This window comes from Thunnus thynnus, chromosome 5, assembly GCF_963924715.1.
Source record: "Thunnus thynnus chromosome 5, fThuThy2.1, whole genome shotgun sequence".
Taxonomy (NCBI): Eukaryota; Metazoa; Chordata; class Actinopteri; order Scombriformes; family Scombridae; genus Thunnus; species Thunnus thynnus.
Genome location: NC_089521.1, coordinates 9,446,912 through 9,464,929, shown reverse-complemented (window position 1 = coordinate 9,464,929; position 18,018 = coordinate 9,446,912). Strand labels below are relative to the sequence as shown.

General features: G+C 40.7%; 1 protein-coding gene across 1 annotated transcript in view; it reads right to left on the bottom strand.

Annotated features, from left to right (window-relative positions):
- The window catches only part of cdh13 (cadherin 13, H-cadherin (heart)), a 353,543-nt gene that overhangs the window by 29,800 nt on the left and 305,725 nt on the right, over positions 1-18,018 (bottom strand). Inside the window, exon 12 of the mRNA XM_067589068.1 lies at positions 12,447-12,589. Within this exon, the coding sequence (XP_067445169.1) occupies positions 12,447-12,589 (143 nt within the window). The remainder of the gene's footprint in view (positions 1-12,446; positions 12,590-18,018) is intronic.

Below are 18,018 nucleotides of genomic sequence, written 5' to 3'. Positions count from 1 at the left end.
TTCATCCAATGCACCCTTTGTAATAAAGCGCCCAATTTAAGTGTAAAAACTACAAACTGTGTTCATACGCCAATATTCTGTTTAGGTGTACGAGTAATTTTATTTTATTGCTCTAGAAGCTTTGTAAATGTTTTACAGTTTTGTAACGAGTATTGTCATGAAAGTATTTATTGTAGACCTGTCACATTCTGTGATCTGCAATCCACTTAACAAGGTTGAAGCAGATGTTGATCAAGTGTATCGAATTGGTGTATCTCTAATTTTAAAGAATTAATCATTTAGATGGTGACGAAAAAGCATGATTTGAAAACTCTGTGACAGCAACAAACAGACCTTTTCTGATTTTAGAGTGCTCACTTATGTCTCACTCATTTACTGCTTTCAGAATACTGAAAAATATTTAAAATATTAAAAACTTGAGAGCAAGCAATTCATTCTTATCCCATTTTGAAGTCAGTTATATGTAAAAAAGCAGAAAAAAAGAGCTCTCATTCACAGGAAACACACTTGAACATTTTATGATTAAGTTTTGAAAAGCAATTTTATAATGTCTGCTGGCAACCAGAAACACACACACACACACACACACACACACACACACACACACACACACACACACACAGAGAAACAAATTAATATGAATATGAGAAAAACATTAGCAATATGAAATTATTCTCGTTGCTGGTTAATCATGGCTGAAGGTGGATACAATTTCAAAGACATTTGTGAACACATGATCTTTTTCACATACTGATCTGTACTATTGTAATATCTCAATTCATATTTCTATATTCTATATAACATTTGAGGTTGCAGCAGCCAAAAGTTGCAGAACACTAATGCATGTTTGCAGGATGGATGCAGCAAAGATCCAAGTCAAGGAATTTGTGCACAGGCTGACTTCATCAGCTCTAACCTCTTCCTTTAGGCTTTACCCTCTTGCTTTAGCTCCATCCTCCACCAGCACTCCCGACACCTCCACCTGCCCCTAGCTGGCAGTTACACAGCCCTGTTGTTCTCCTGTCTGCCCAGAGATGAGAGGAGCAAGCAGGCTGTTTGACTCCTGGGGCCGTCAGGGCTAATCCACAGCTACAGGCTACAAACTGTGCTTTCTTTCTCTCCCTTGCTTTCTCTTTCTATCTCTCTATCTATCCCTGATACACTTTGCTGCCAACACTTTGGCTTTAGGCTGATGCTCTCTTTCTGTCCGACTGTCACTTGTTGTTATCGCTTGATATTTTTTTTCTTTTTGTCTGACTTTCCCCTCGCCGCTGTTGTAAAAGAGGAATGAAAGACGAGGTTACGACCAGCAGTTGTTTGAAATGTACCGATTTCTGCCCCTGCATGCTGTGGTGTGTATAAAATCCATGATCTGTTTACTTCATCTTGGTGGGGTAAATGTGTTTTATGAGAGGAGCTAGGGCAGGAAGCTCAGCAAATTTGAAGGGGAAAAGTGCATGAGGATGTACAGCCAGTTCCATTTTAATTTTTGCCAAAGTCATACATTTGATCTGTTTTTCTTGCTGAGAAATAACTCTGCCAAGTGCACTATAGCCAAAAGTGAATTCATAGGGTAAAGAAAAGGTCCACTTGTAGAGTCACCAAGGACAAAGCTGACACAAGACTATTCTTATCTGGCCACATTTCTTTTTTCTCATTAGAATAACCATTAAATGCCAGGACAGCGTTGGTACAAACAACCAGTGGATGATGCCCTTGGCTAAAAATATTCAGCATTGTTATTACTATGATTATTTTCCTCAGCCATATAAAAGTAGATGATGAAGGAAATGAAATAACAACAACAACAACAACAACAGACCAGGAGCAGGGATATGAGGAATGGCTCATTGGAAAATGTCACAATACATCATGCTGCAGCTAAACAGTCTACTACTTCACAGGTGGACTACGGCGAGGTAATAGAGGAGAATGAGGAAAGATAAATGAAGGCAAAATCTAAAATGAGAAAGGGAGGAGATGAGAGCAGGACCAGGGAGCTTTAGAGGGTCTGCCACAGCAGAATATTCAACTTAAATTGAGTTAAATCTCTTTCTCATCACTTTACAGTGTCTCCCAGCAAAACAGGAGAAAACTGACTCTTTATTACCACATGCACACAGCAGCGCAGTACTGAGCCATAACACACAAGGTAGCACATACACTGCTGCATTTTCCCATTTCTCTTCATTTCTCTTCGGTGACACAAGTCCATTCAAACACATAGCGGGGGGTTGCACAATGAGTACACATTATGTTGTGGTCTGTAAAATAAGGATGAAAGATGTATGGTTTCACACTGAAGTACTTCTTTTGCCGTGGCAGCATGTTGAACAGTGATGTACTACAGCTGGTGCAAACTAACATTCCAGAGCCAGAGGAGGAATCACTGTGAAGTAAAACTACACAAAGTAATACACTAAACACACTAAACACACAAAACAACTCAGGAGAAAGAACAAGATAATCCCCACGTTGGAAGACATATATCAGGGAAAGAGTAAACTAAGACACTGTTAGTAAAATTATTATTAAAAACGATTCACAAAGCTGTTGCAGTTGGGACTTAATTTGAACTTTAAATTTTCACAGCAACCATTTTAAGAAGTGAAATTCTACAGAAGCACTCAAAAATATCTTGAGAAGCTGAGAAACACTGCCTTTACTTCTGAAACAGGAAATACTGAAGAATACCAGATTCTACATTACAGTAAAAACACAAAACTCTGCCTCAACAGAACATTCCTGATGCTCTGTGGATTGTAAATGGATTTAAATTGATTTTTTTTCTCCGGTGAGTGTATTTCATGCAAAGAGCAGGTGCAATCATTGTTTTGCTGAAGGATACGGTACCGTATCAGGTTTTGTATTTTCCAGTTTCTCTCTATCCGTTTTGCCACCGTGAGTCCCAGACCTTGTTAAAACTCCCTTCAGATAACCCGCTTCATTCTGTACCATCACTCATCAGTCTCCTCAGGGGCTTCAGCAAACACTATCACATGACATCCTGCTAATCTGATTGGCTGATCGGAACTGTAAATGAAACCATCCAGAGCCAATTACAATAGGCACAAGTCATTAAGAGAGATGACTTCGGGGAGAGAAGCGGTGCCGGGGACAGGTGCATCGCTGCTAGTCTGGCAAATTACTTTCAGAATAGAGTTTGGGTTATCAGTTGTTGGCTATTATACCGAGTGACTGGAGAAGGAGGGTATTGATATGGCTTAAAGTATGCGTACACTGCAAGCCCTTTTTCTACTAATTAAACACCAAAATTGCCTTCCTGGGGAGATTTCTTGTTTTGGTCTGCTCCCAGAAAAACATTGCTGAAGGATTTTTACTGTGATAAGCTGCCAGATCAAAATGAAGTACATCTTTAATTATTCAGTTTGTTAAACTCATACTATTCACAGCACTCAAGCAAGATCGAAAGGCCTAATGGGCCAATTTTTAATTATAATTTTAAAGCAGATTTTAAACAGTTTAGTCATGTTACTTCTATTTCATTGTGATTTGCTTTCTAGCTGTTCTACAAACAGCAGTGAAGCAAAATGAGTTACACATTTAAAAATGGCCAAAGCCCTGTATACCCATTACCAACTTACACAGGTGTTTTCACTTATATTGTCTGATTAGACCTCCCCTCAGAACAGTGTACTCATGAGCAGATTATATGATTGATATCTCCTTCACTCTCATGTTGCACGTGGGACAACTCATGGCTTCTGACAGTGCTTAATATCAGTATTCACTATTCTGCCCATTGTTGCTTTGCTTTCAAGTTCCTGGTATTGTGCATGCTGGCTCACTGTGGCACTGTCATGGCTTACTGGGACACTTGAATAGAACAGAGCCATTGTTAATGTTATTAGTATTAGTAACACCTGTGCTTTTCCTACTAATGACAAGTCAAGATGTCTGCTGTCAAAAAGGCCTATTGAACTTTTGTCATAGTGTCTCTAGACATCATGTCACCTGCCTGCCTTTTTGACCCCATTTACACCTGGCTTAAAATGTGATCTGTATCTGGATACGTTATCTGGATAAAGGAAAATGCATGTCAATACAGGTGTAAATGCACTCAAAATGCATTTTGATCGCATCGGCCAGACCACATTTGGAGGTGGTCAAGCTCACATCATGATCGGATCGCAACCAGGTGTAAATGCAATCTGTACAGCCTGACCACATTTATCAGAAAAAAAAAATCAGACCCGTCAGTTCCTGCCAGCTAAAGCAAGCCTAGCAAAAGCTACAAGTAGTAGCTGTAGCTAGAAATCTTCCCTTGCAAGAATTGATTTAGAAATAAATGACATGCATTCATGGCAGTGGTTTCCTTCACCTGGGATGTGCTATGTTTGTTGACAAGTCCGCCAGTTTCGCCTAGCTAGTTTGCACATTGAGATTCGATCACAATGCGGGCACAGCTGAAAAAATGTGTTAAAACCAGGTGTTAATGGGGCCTATCATGCAATTTGTAAATGAACATCTTGTCTGGATATGGAAAAAATAGTAAACTAGAGTAAATTAATTTGCATCTTGAGATCCCATCACAATGCAGGCAGAATTGAGATAACAAGAGCACTTATTAATACCAGATGTAAATGCAAAGATCCGTAGATTGGATATCATTATCCAGATAATAAAGATCACTTGTTGATATCAAGGGCGATAAATGGGGCCTTTGGATCATGTTACCTGCTAGCTCTCCCAGTAATGAGATAATGAAATTTGTTTTGAATCTGTAAACTCAGTTTTAGCCTCCGAGCCATGAGTCAATTGCTTGTTTTATCCTGTGATCCTGAACATTTCTTGGTTATTGTTACATTGACTTTGTATGTAAATCCCAGCACAGCTCCACCCAGCTTCAACCTAAACTGAGGTCTCATCAGCCAGAGGAATTGAAAGCACTTGTGCAGGGATAAAGTTTTAGTCAGTTTTCATTATACCACAGTCAAACCAGATCTCTATGAACAACCAAATTAAGGCTGATCAAATTTGCTCCATGATTCTTATCAAGTATTTATGTATGTATATGTGAGATGCTTCAGTGAGTTCGCACATGTGCAGGAGGAAGGGAATAGCACCGATATGACTGAGCTTTTCCCTGACCATTCTAACGGGGAAGGTGTTAATTGAGGTGGCCTTTACAGCAGCTTCAAAACTGTGAAGCTGTGTAATTAAAACAACCCCCCACCCACCACCACCACCAACATACATCGCAGACAGATACACACACACACACACACACACACTCCTTTACTCAGATGGTGCCTTCAACTCTTCATCAGGAACTAATCCTCTGACACATTTCCTATGTCAGTCTAATCACATACTTTCTAGATAAACTGAGAGACATCCTCTATCAGCCCGTATTTGCCCGATTCCATCATTTGACTTCATCTTTCATTATCCATCGTTCCTCTCCCTTTCCATTTCCACTACCCACTCATCTCATTTCATTTGGATCCCTGTCATTAAAACTACACCCAAAGCTGTTCTTATCTGTACAGAGAAAGCCCCGGTGGAAAATCCAGAGAGAGATGTGCCGGGTGAAGAGGTGGGGGCACTTTTTAAAATTTTGATCATATTGAATATACTCACTTCCTAAATAGCCAGTACTTTTTTTTTTTTCCTAAAATAAGTATCCTGGTATCACTGCACTCAGAAGTTCTGCTGCTGAGTGGGCAGAGGTGTGCTTGTTTTAGCGTGCCAGGCGTGGTGATAACTTCTGATCTGTGGATGAATCAGTATTCCAAGGACACCAGAGAGACAGGGCCTGACAACAGCCTACAACAGAGAGAGACGTTTCTTCCCGAGCAAAGCTGAACAAAGGTATTCTTTAATCACAGACTAGTCTGTTTACAAGGTGGCGACTTCCCCAAGAGGTTCTGCTACAAGTCAAGAAACGAAAGACAGAGGGAGTTGGAGAGGGACAGGAAGTGAGAAACTGATGTTGGGGAGGAGGTACTACAGTTCTAAAGTGAGAAAGATACAGAGCGTATTTGGGGTTAATGAGGCAGTGCGGCGAGACAGGGGAGGGAACAGAAGGCAAGACAGCATCGAGCTGTGATCTTCAGCTCTTTCCAGAGCATATCTCATTACACTGCCATTATCCTGGGTCAAGATGCCTTGATTCCCTACCCTGCACCCTTCCCTCACGCTGGCATCACCCCCTGCCTACTGCTACGCAGGGTCATAATTGATTGGCTGGGCAAGAACACATTTCAGCAAGGTAGTTAACCTGCTTGCCTCTGTGGCTGTCTCCATAAAGGGATTGACAAAAGAGAGATATATGGATGGAGTGAAAGTGACCTTAAGACAAGCAGGACGCGAGTAAACACTTCCAGCATTCATATAACCCTGTTTTGGTCATAGGCTGCTTCACAAAGCCAAAGATCTTCTTCTTCTCAAATTTTCCTTCCCAAAATTTCACTTAATTTCTCTGTTGTGTCATTTTTTTAATTTTCACCTTTCACTTTTCCCTCTGCCTCATCTGTTGAGCTTGTCTCATTTTCTATGTTTCTCTTTTTGTCTCCTTGACACTGAGCCCTCTATTACTATATTTACCATCCTATTAGACACGATCTGTACGTTAGCTCTTGCTCTCGGCTCCAGTATAATAGATACTTTGGAAAGTTATAGTGGGCAGTCATGGCTAATTTTTAGCATCTGCTAAAAGCCCTGTTCCAAATCCCCTATTAATCAAACATAGATTTATCAGTAACTAAATCAGGTTTTAGTGGAGTTTCATTATACATTTAAAATCCAGCCAGAGAACGAAAAGACTCAATACTGACATCCATCTTCACAAATGTAAAATATTTGCTGCACTATTCTTTTCTTTTCTATTCTATTCTTTTCTATTTACACCTCTTTGGGATGGGCCTGTGGATTTCAGCGCAATGGGCTGACACACCGACTCATTATGCTTTATTATTTCCCTGCTGTAGTTTGAGGCAGCCTGATCACAGCCGGCTAAAGACACAACATGAGTCTATCTATCTGCATTTAGCCTGCCAGGCTGCCTCACTGTGTGCTGGTGACATGACAGACACTTAGCAGTGAAACCGTTGTATCTGGGCTGGCCTGAAACAGGAAAATTACTCAGCCCATTACGAAAATGAGCGACACACTGGTTCCCAGCACTTAGTATGGCAATGAGGCAGCACAGAGGCAGACATCACACACAAAGGTGGACACATGTAGAGACACACAAAGGTACACACGCACACACACACACACACAGAAACAGAAGGTATCTGTGCTACTGACAGTTGGCCACCACTGTCAGTCTTTTTCTGTCTTTTGAGAGAAGAGATGATGAACCTATTATGCGACCCTGTCACAGAGAGATGGACAGATACACACACACACACACACACAGTCCTATTTAATTTTACATCCATCTGAGCACCAAAGAGTTTCGTTCTGTGACCCATTAGAATTCAGCATCCCCTCTGTTTTTGCCTCCTGCTTTTTGATTTAAACCTGAGGGGATGTGATCTGACTGTGTTGAATGCTGAGACTTATCAAACTGCTCAGTCTGAGTGAGTGCATGTGTGTGTAATACTTAATATTCCAGTAATTAACAAAGCTTTCTTTGACTGTGTAGAGGTTGTCTCACTGTGATACAGAAAGACGGACACACACACTCGCCCTCAGTCTAAATGAAGGTCTCTCCCTTGTACATCGATGTGTTCAAAGCAAACACTGCTTGGCTCTTCCGTGACTAACCTCAAGAGTTTTCAATAGCAAGTTTGGTGGCAGCAGACACCAAAGATTGCATGTGTGTATATGTGTGTGCGGCGCTGTGTTTCAGATGACTGGGGCTTTGATAATGTATTCATGCCTCCCAATGACAAATGGCTCCCACCAGGAGGCGGTTTAACATTTAAATGATGAGCAGGAGAAAACATGAACCACAACACACAGCACAGAGTGGATATGCAGGGGCAGGCCAGAAAGGCACCGCATGTACCAGGACAAAGACATTAAAAACCAGGATGAACACACAATCCAGTCCCTGAACTTTAATCCACCCACACACAAACACACAGATCCGCCAACACTGAATACAAAAAGGCTAATGTGAAGGAGGGAGAAGGGGGTAAGACGCGGGAACAGCTGGTGTCCCGACGGGGAATCAGCGAGCAGAAGAGAATTTGTTGGCATGCAAAACCAGCAGCTACTGATGAGAGTTTATATAAACAGCCCGTCAAGCCCTCTGCTCAGGTTGGAACAATATCTCCTCAAACAATATCGCGCCGCTCTGCCGGCCTGCCAGGTGCCGCTTGCCCGGGCAAAACTGGGTTGTGCCTTTTCAGTCATTAACTCAGAAACAGAAACACATGAGGAGGAGGTGGGAGACAATGTGCACAAATACAGATGCAGGGATGAATGTGAGCACCGGTGCATGTAAATAAACTGGGTGGATTCACAGTCACGCATGCATGTGCGTGTACGTGCGCACACACTCATAATAATGTAGGGCGAGTCACTCAGGAATGCAACTTTACACATCATGGAGTGACAAATGGCTACGTCTGCTTCTCCTGCAAGTGAAGTTGATTGCTATGGCAACAGAGTGTAACCTCCAGCGTCCAGAGTTAATGCTGCAAATTCTCCAGCTGAGATGACCCCTGACCTTGATATCAACATTATCATTACTTCACTACCTTGTTAAATCCCTAGATCCTCTCTTCTCTTCTTCCTCCTCTCCTCTCCTCTCCTCTCCTCTCCTCTCCTCTCCTCACTTCATTTTCATTTTCTTTCTTTGTCTTATTTCTGTTCACCATCTTCACCTCTCCTCCTTGATCCCAACTTCCTTTCTCTCCCAGTAGTATGTTCACTCACACTCACATCATTTACCATCTGTTGTTGCCTGGGGGGCCGCTCCAGCTGACCTGCCCTCATGCTATTAACCAGGAGCTACAGTCAATCTGTTGCTAACCATGCAAAACATTTACCAAGAGTATACTTCCAATTTCAAGCTAGCACACAAGGTCAAATCAGCTTAAACTGGCCATGGGACTGGCCCATGACAAAGGAAAAAAGTCTTGTTTCAGAAAAACTCAGACACATAATACAAGACTTAAGGTTACTGACGGCATATTTTGAGTTTGAGAAACATTCTATATTTGGTAAAGTTCTAATTTTAGGATTGATGCACTTGATTTTTGATACAACATGTAATGAAATATAGCTGGGAAAATTGTAGATAAATATAATGTAACATTGTTAAAGACGTCTCTCCAACCTCCGTTATTATGTCTTCCAATCGATTGTCTCTTATTACAGAATGTAATGTTTTCCCAAGGTCTTTTGTGTACAGGTGATTCTCATAAATGCCTCTCTTTTAACCTCTTCCCTTTCTGTTTGACACAGTAAACACTGTACATACTATTATGACACTATTTCTTCCTTCTTCACTCTCCCTCTCCTCCTCAGGGGTGCAGGGTGGATAGGTATTCATCTGAGGTCTCCACATAAAGATAAAGATGTAAGAGGTCAATCGATTTCCTGTTGGTAGTCTACGTAGGTGGGTTGTCATACAATCATTGCACAGATCGCTGTGTGGAAGGAGCAAATTTGTCCTGTCAATGACAGAGCGTGCAGCAAAAGAGGCGAGGCAGGGGTCGAGCGGACATCAGTATTCTGCTCATGTTTCAACTGCGTGCACACGCAAGCATCGCCACAGTAGGTTGTTAAAGGTGTGGGTGAAAGAATAAGGTTCTCCTTGGTTATATCTGTGATTTCTTGCTGAATAGTGGTCTATGGGAGTAGCATGGACACAAGTACCTCTTACACCTTCCCTCTTACATCTTAGTTATAAATAGGACTGGGTATAGTTGGAATTTTATGGTTTGGCTCAAGGGGTGGTAAGAATAGTCTGTATTTCTTAACGATTTTTTGATGGATTGCCATGTAATCTGTCTGTGTGTACAGACAATCATTGTCCCCATAGGATGAATTCCACTGACTTTGGTGATCCTTAGACTTCTATTTTAGCACCACAGTGAGATTGATATACTTAGTAAAATGTCTCAACAACTGTTGAATGGATTGTCATTAAATTTTATACAGACATTCATGGTCCCCAGAGGATGAATCCAATTATTGTTTTGATAGTACATCTAGTGTGAACAGCAGGTGAAGGTTTTTCAATTATCCAGTCAACATCTAACAGATGGATTGGCACAAAATTTTGTTCAGGTAATAATGGTCCTCAGAGGATGCATCCTAATGACTTTGATGATACCCTGACGTTACCTCAAGTGTCACCATGATGTTCACATTTGTGGTTTTGAGTGAAAAGTCTCGACAACTATGAAATAGATCGCTATTAAATTACACACGTTCATGTCTCCCTCAGGATGAATTTAGTGATCCCCTGACTTTTCATCTAGCGCCATCATCAGATTGACATTTAAATCTGTCCAATAGTTTGGTTTATAACCAAATACCTGCAAAACTAATGACATTCCCTTCAGCCTTTGCTATACTTTGTATTTAGTGCTGATAATGTTAGCATGCTAATACGCTAAACAAAGATTTTGAACGCAGTAGACATTACACCTGCTAAACATCAGTATGTTGGCGTTGTCTTTGTGAGCATATTAGCATGCTGACGTTAAGGTTAGGGTTAGGAGCTACTCTCAGTTTTGTTTTGATACTAGTGCCAATGAGAGAGAGTTTGAAGCACTGATACCTTGTTGTCTAAATGTTGTCAAAACACAAGCAACCAAACAAGAACTTCAGGATCCATTAGGAAAATCATTGTATTGAAAACTTCACAATTATATCAAGCTGTACCTTCTTACCCTGCGTCCTCTTCTGGCTCCAACACCAATCTTGCTCATTCTCCCTGCCCTGTCCACTCATAGACTTGGCCATTTCTGTCCCACTTCCCCAGCTCTATATCTATTTCTTGTTATCTCCTCTTATGTCCCTTCCTTTCTCCTCTTGCCTTGACCCTTCCACCTTCTCCTCCTGCCCCATCATTACTCCTCTTTCAATGCTCATCTTTCTGAGGCTCTTGAATTCCCCAGCACAACAGTGCTATTCTGCAGCCTACTAATAGAATCTCTCAGTTCCTCTAATGGATCTGTCAGAATCTCCCTGAGCACAGGAGACCAGATAGATTGATAGGGAGAGGGAGTGAGACAGAGAGAGAGCGGGAAGGGAGAAGAAAAGAGAAGAGGGAGAGACATGCTAGGGCTCTCTAGACTTTTCATCTGTGCCTTGGAAAGTCTCAGAGCAGCAGCTCCACTGACACTGCCAACCAGTGACCATATGGTCCGATAGAAGCAGTGCCACTTAAGGCAATCTCATTGTCACGTTGTACTAACAGTTTCACCACAGCCAGGTGAAACTAACAGAGAGAGTGAGTTCTTTCCGAGAGTGTAAAGGCAGGCTTTGTTTCTACTTTTTCATGTTTGCTGCCATGATTCTGCTCTGAAATATATCACCCAGGAGAAATTCTTTGTAAAATGCAAATGAGAATAAATATATGTTGAGAAGCCTTGTTGGCATGCTGCCACTGGATAGAGTAGATTCTTTATCAAACTGATACCCTTAAAAACACTTTTCAAAAATATTTGTTTAAAGTGAAAGTGAACCTTTTATAATTTTATTCTGTTGACATTTTTGGTATTACATTAAGCAGTTTGATCAGGATTTTGACAGTTTCTCTTGATTTTATGTTGAAGTTCTCTCTGGATTGTAGTCTTTGTTCCTTCTTCCATAGCAGCTATCACTTTCCATATGAACAACCCAATTATTTCTTTATTGTTTAAAGGGGACATATCATGCACATTTCCAGATGTATATTTATGTCCTGGGGCTCTGCTGTAAGTATCTTTGCATGATTTACAGTTACAGTTATTTATCTTATGCTGGCTCTTTATGCAGCCCCTCAGTTTAGCCTCTTTCTGAAACAGACCGTTTTAGCTCCTAGCTAAGGCCCCCTTCCTGATGAGCCCACTCTGCTCTGATTGGCCAGCTTGGGGAAGCTGCCCCTCAGCAGACTTCTGGTGGCTCGGAAGGCTATGTAAACAAAGAGTAGTCATAGGATTTTATTTCTTTTTCTCGTTCTTTACTCTAAATGGGAACTTCTCAAATACATCTGTACATGTTCGAGCCCGAATCCGAACAGAAATATACAAGTGAACAATGCATGGAAAAACCTTAGCAGCAACCTAAACAACAAAGATTATGGAACACATCATCACTTTAAGTGCATCAAATGTAGATTTCTTGTGAAATATCTATGTGGCACCGGTTTAGGAGAGTTATGTTAAAGCTAATCATCAACTAGCTACCAATTACTGTTGTATTACTGTATATCAGTTGGTGAACAATCTAAAGGTCTTACTGAATGTTAAAATGTCATATACTATTAATATATAATTAATCCTCCATCAGTTTCATATTCTGCGACTTACCATTGTCTGTGGCGATGAAGACAGCTGTGTATTTATTGTCATGGACATAAGGAGACTCACGGTCCAGAGAGGCTGAAGTGTTGACAGTTCCTCTGACTGGGTTCACACTCAGCCAGCCTGCTGGGTCTCGCAGAATAGTATACCTGAGAGAAAGTAAAAAAAATAAATAAATAAAGTAAGTTTTGACCATATAATCACCATAACATCAACTACATGGTGTACCTTGCAGAAGTTGTCTTTCTAGTTCATTTTTCTCCTGTACTTTTGGGCGTCAAACCATTTTAATATAAATAAACCCACTGAATTCCAACCAGAAACTTACCAACAGCTTAAAAAAACAGCTTAAATTAACGTTTCTGCAGTGACATATGGAGACTTATTTAATTTCAAGAGTGATTAGGACTATGACACAAGGCACTACTGGTGAACTTATGACTATAAATGCCATAGAAGATCAATTAAGAGTGAAAGAAAGTGAGATGCGTTAGAGTTGTATAGTCCGTTATAGATGTAGTAATGGTGCTGAGGGAATTAGAAAATGGTATGAAAATGGGGCTAGAGTCACTTCCTTTGCATAAGGCCCCCCTCCTGCGTGACTGCATCAGCAGCTCCTGCAGGGCTGAGGTTTGAAGATGATGGAGGACCTCTCCAAAAATCTTGTGGGCGAACGGCCAAGCAGGCATTGGCCTTGAAAACGAGCTGAAGAGTGGATCATGACCCTGCTAATGTGGCCACTCATCCAGCCACTGATGGCTGGTAGATGGTGATTGGAAGGAGCTTGCATCTGCGCTAATGTCACAAGTGATTGATTTAGGAGCTCTGGTGAACTACTTTCCTGCACACACACACACACACACACACACATACACACACACACACACACACACACACACATATACTCTACGCACATACCGTATATACAGTTTAAAGGGATATTCAGAGTTGTTTTTATTACACCTCTAATTTTAGGATATCAAAGTGTTAAAATACGTGTTCTTCCAGTGCTCCCACACTGGGCCTTGCACTCTGGTCTCCCAGACCACAGAAAACTACACTGACCACTCAGCCAAAGGGTTCAGGTCAACCAGACACACAGACCTGAAGCTATTTATACACCCTCGACACAGAGACAGACAGCAGAGCGGAGCAGAGGAGAGAGACGAAGACAGTGACGTAACCTCGCTACACTACGAGTCCTGACCTGCACGCTGTTATTTGACGTCTTTTTTTTTTCTTCACGCAAACAAATAATTTTTGAAATATTTGTATGACATAAATATTTGTAAAAACCAACTATTTGCGCTTTTCCGAATACCGTATTCAGATTCAGCTCCACCCCTAACATATATTCAGTTGTTCTGTTAGATGCACACAAAAACACACAAAGGCAGCTACTGTAAAAGTGTCTCAAACACACACACACACACACACACACACACACACACACACACACACACACACACGACTCCAGACTTTCTTTGACATAAGGCCATAAGGCCATAAGCACCAAAGTGCTCAGCAGTAGACAAATTGTCTCTGAAATGGAGCTCTTCAGCTAACAGAGCGCGACAAAGCCTTGGGAAATGGCTTTGCAATCAACCTTTGCTCACACCTTTCCCCTCTTACTCTCAATCACACACTTTCCCTGCCAGTGATTACTACTGTTAACCAACACATATGTTTTACTGTAACAAAAGAGGCACTGCTGCACTATTAATAATGACACATATATCAGTGTATATGCTCACTTTCTGTTCGCCTTTCTCTCTTTCTTACACACGCACAGACATTAAGCAAACACACATAGAGTAACCACATGATTCATAAGGCCAGCTCCTCCAATAAAACTGAGTCAGGCTCACAAATTATTCCCCTCCATATGTCTCACTCCTTCCATCACTGAATACACTATCAGACACACACTGTGATCTCTGTGTTACATGGCTTTTTAATCACCAGCACATTGTGACACAGAGACACCCACACACATGCACACGCACAAATGCACTGAAGGTTTCAGAGCATTGTGATGTTAAATATGTTGGGTGACAACATTCAAAAACTGATGTATGTTGGGACCTTTGTGACCGCAAAATATTTATGTCTATATATACTGTATATCTATATTGTATGTATCTTTCTTCTAGAACATGACCGGCACCTGACATCAGGTTGTCCTATATTTGGTTTTCTTTACAGTGGGCATTACATTCTCCCAGAGCCACTAGCATGGCTATAGACTCTAACTCCTGTTTGACTGTAAAATGTACCTGGGTCACATTCTTTAATAACCACATTTAAGACATGCTTATCAAAAATGTTAAAAACTAAATAGCCAATATATCGTTTTCAGATTTTTTAAACTCATAAATATTGATATTGGCCTTGAAAATCTTGTATCCTTTGGGCTAAACAACAACAACGATACTATCATAAACATATGCTCTGTACTGTAATACATCACCTACATTTTGACATGTTGTGCCCTGGTACATATTTCAGAGCAACATATAAATCCCTTCGTGGTGACCAGGAATTGAAGCCTGGAAATGAACAGAGCAGTCCAACCAGCCTGTATTCACTTTTGAAATCTTCTCTTAAAAGTCAATTTTCACTCCACATGAATTCACAGCCTGGTTTGAACCTGGGAATCTTTTTCAGACACGTTGGCTATTTAATAGCTAACAGCCAAACACAATGATGTTCTGCAGATTGTTGTGTAAAATATCAGGACATTATGGCTCTTCCTACTTCTGGAGAAGACTAATGTTTCTTTCTGCATTAGTGTAGGCTCAAAGGTAACCACTAAATGAGTCAGAGCCACTGTTCCTTCTCTCTGTGCAAACATGGGGACAGTCCATTAAAGCCCTTTAAAGGGCAAATTAGAAAGACATTAAAAAGCCATTAGGAATATTCATATCTGGCTATACATGTTTATCTCCAAAACCAGAGAAGGTCCAAACAAATCAGTCAACAAATGAGACAGCGCACAAACACAATGATCACACATACTCTAATTTTTGTGCACACGCTGAAGCACACATGCACGCACACACACAAACACACACACACAAAAGAAAACATGGCCTGTATTTTCTTGCTTGCACTGAGAAATAATTCTCAAGGCAGCATAGTGATTTGTCGAGATTTTTGCTTGAGTGTCAGAAAGTGCCATGTCGTGAGGCACAGACTGTGACCCCAATGTTAGAGGGAGCAGGCCGTAATATTGCCTCTTTCCACAGGACTGCCAGAGCTACATCCTTAGGGGCTGTACTGAGCTGCTATAGCTGGCATCAGAGCCCAGTCAGGATTAGTGTGTGTATGTATGTGTGTATGTGTGTGTGTGTGAAAAGTATGTATGTTTTGGTAAGGGGTTGCCCTTCGTAGTGAGAGGACAAAGAGGAGCCTGGTTGGGGCTGGCAGAAGTGGTGCAGGCAACAGACATAATACCAACCTATGAGTTTTTAAAAATTCTTTTACATAAGCCTCTCTAAGAAACTGTTATACTATCCTTTTAGTGTTTATTGAAAACAAAGGATTAGTTCAAATTAGGAGTCATTATGAGTCAAACTCACAATGACCTCATTTTGAGTAGCAAAAATATGTAATTTGAGAAAATTGCAGGCACTTGTTCAACTTTGTTAAGTAGTGAAAACATGTAACTCACCAGTATTTGACAAACATTGAATAAGACATGTACAGAGAACACGCAGGTAAACAAAAACAAACAAAAAATACAACCAACCGTAATATGGATACTACGAAAACCTGGCACGAACTCATACTTCATAAAACTAAAAAGGGAGTCTTGGCCGATACATATTGAGAATGTAAATAATTTACTCTGACAGCTAATTTAAAAGTTCTTAAGTGAGAAAAGAGCTTGACTGTAGCCTTCGTGGATGTGTTGAGACAGATGAGCTCTTTCTAACTCTGACCTAAGACTTGTTATCTCAGACAACTCAAAGGGATCTGGGAGCATGAGGGGGAAAGAGGCTTGCTGCCCACTTGCAACCCTGTTACATCAGGAGCAAAACGCTGGCATACATTGTGGGTATCTGTGCATGTTTGTGTGTCAACAGCAGGTGTGGGTGGGATACACAGAATGAGAGAGAAAACATTTTGTGCTAATTTAGACAATAGATAAAAGCTGAGGAAAGCTCTTTGCATAAATGCTGATTATTGCTTGTTTGTTTTCACTTAAGGTATGGGGCTGTCACCTCTTCTAAGTAATAGTAATGTAGTGTGGTTGTTTGTGCAGTTTGCTCTCTTATAAATACACATAAGTTTGCTGCATCAAGTATATATACTATTACTGTAGGTGGGTCTCTAATAGGATAAAGTAAATACTAGACAATGTACCTTTCTAATAGAGAAGTTGATCACTAAAGTGCTTTTCAATTTGTTTTATTTGATCCCATTCATGCAGTTTGATATTTGTTCCTCCACTTGTTGGTACATTGTGTCTGTTTTTAGACTCTTGATCTCATGAATTTTTTGTTAATTATCAGGAACAGACTTTTATTGTACAATTGACAGTTTGAATCCAGTAATCTGATATCAAAGGAACAATTCAGCTGCTTTAACAATGCAATTTGCTGTAATATGGGAAATCCATTTTTATCCCAATGTTAACATATAAAACATAGTGGTGAACTCCTCAGGCAGTACAAATGCAGCATTAGGAAAAACCATAAGTAGCATGATGCTGTTATACTGTAACTCCACAAAAAGTCTTATGGAGGAGGTTACAGTAGATGGATTGCTGGGCATACAATGTGTCACAGAAAACCACAGTTTATTTTAGTGATATTATTTTTGTTCATAATGAAATGAGCATCTGTGGTAAATTGACTCTTTCTCTCTAACCCTCTCTCTGGTCTTGTTTAAAGCTACAATGCTACAATAACTTTACTAACCTTGCTCAATCATCTTTAAACTTACTATTTTGTTGATATGCGTCAATGAGCCAGCACACTGTGGGCTTGTAAAATAATTACATATAGCCTATAACCTCAGTGTTCGACTTTCAATTATTCCCTCTTTCTCAGTCTGTTCTATTCAACTCAAAACTGCACAGTGGGAGTCGCGCAGACACAAACACACCTGTGCTCACATGCATGCACCAACTGTTCACAGCTCCCCAGTCAAATACATCCAAGAGCTACAGATCAGGTTAGGGTTTGCATGAAACTCCCAAAGCAGAAGCTGAATTCATCCATCTCTCCCCTATAGCTGAGCTGAGTTTACTGCTGTGTCAAGCCTGTGTAGGTTTCCAGGGGTGTGATAGATATTCACGTCCTCACTTCCAACTCCGGATGTGCATCATTAAGTTTCACAAAACAGCCATAACAATCTAGGACGTCTGGTAAGGTCATGCTTCTATACTAACTTTACTATCTTTTAGGAGGTAAACTGGTTTGGAGCAGTGAGGCATTGGTTCTCAGCCTCAGGGAGCTGTGAACTCATATAAAATGTACTTCACGTAAAAATATATGCAAACAAGTCCTGTTTTGCTTTTAATCTTCATAAAATAAGTAATAAGTAATAATATTAGTTTTCTTTTGGGCCC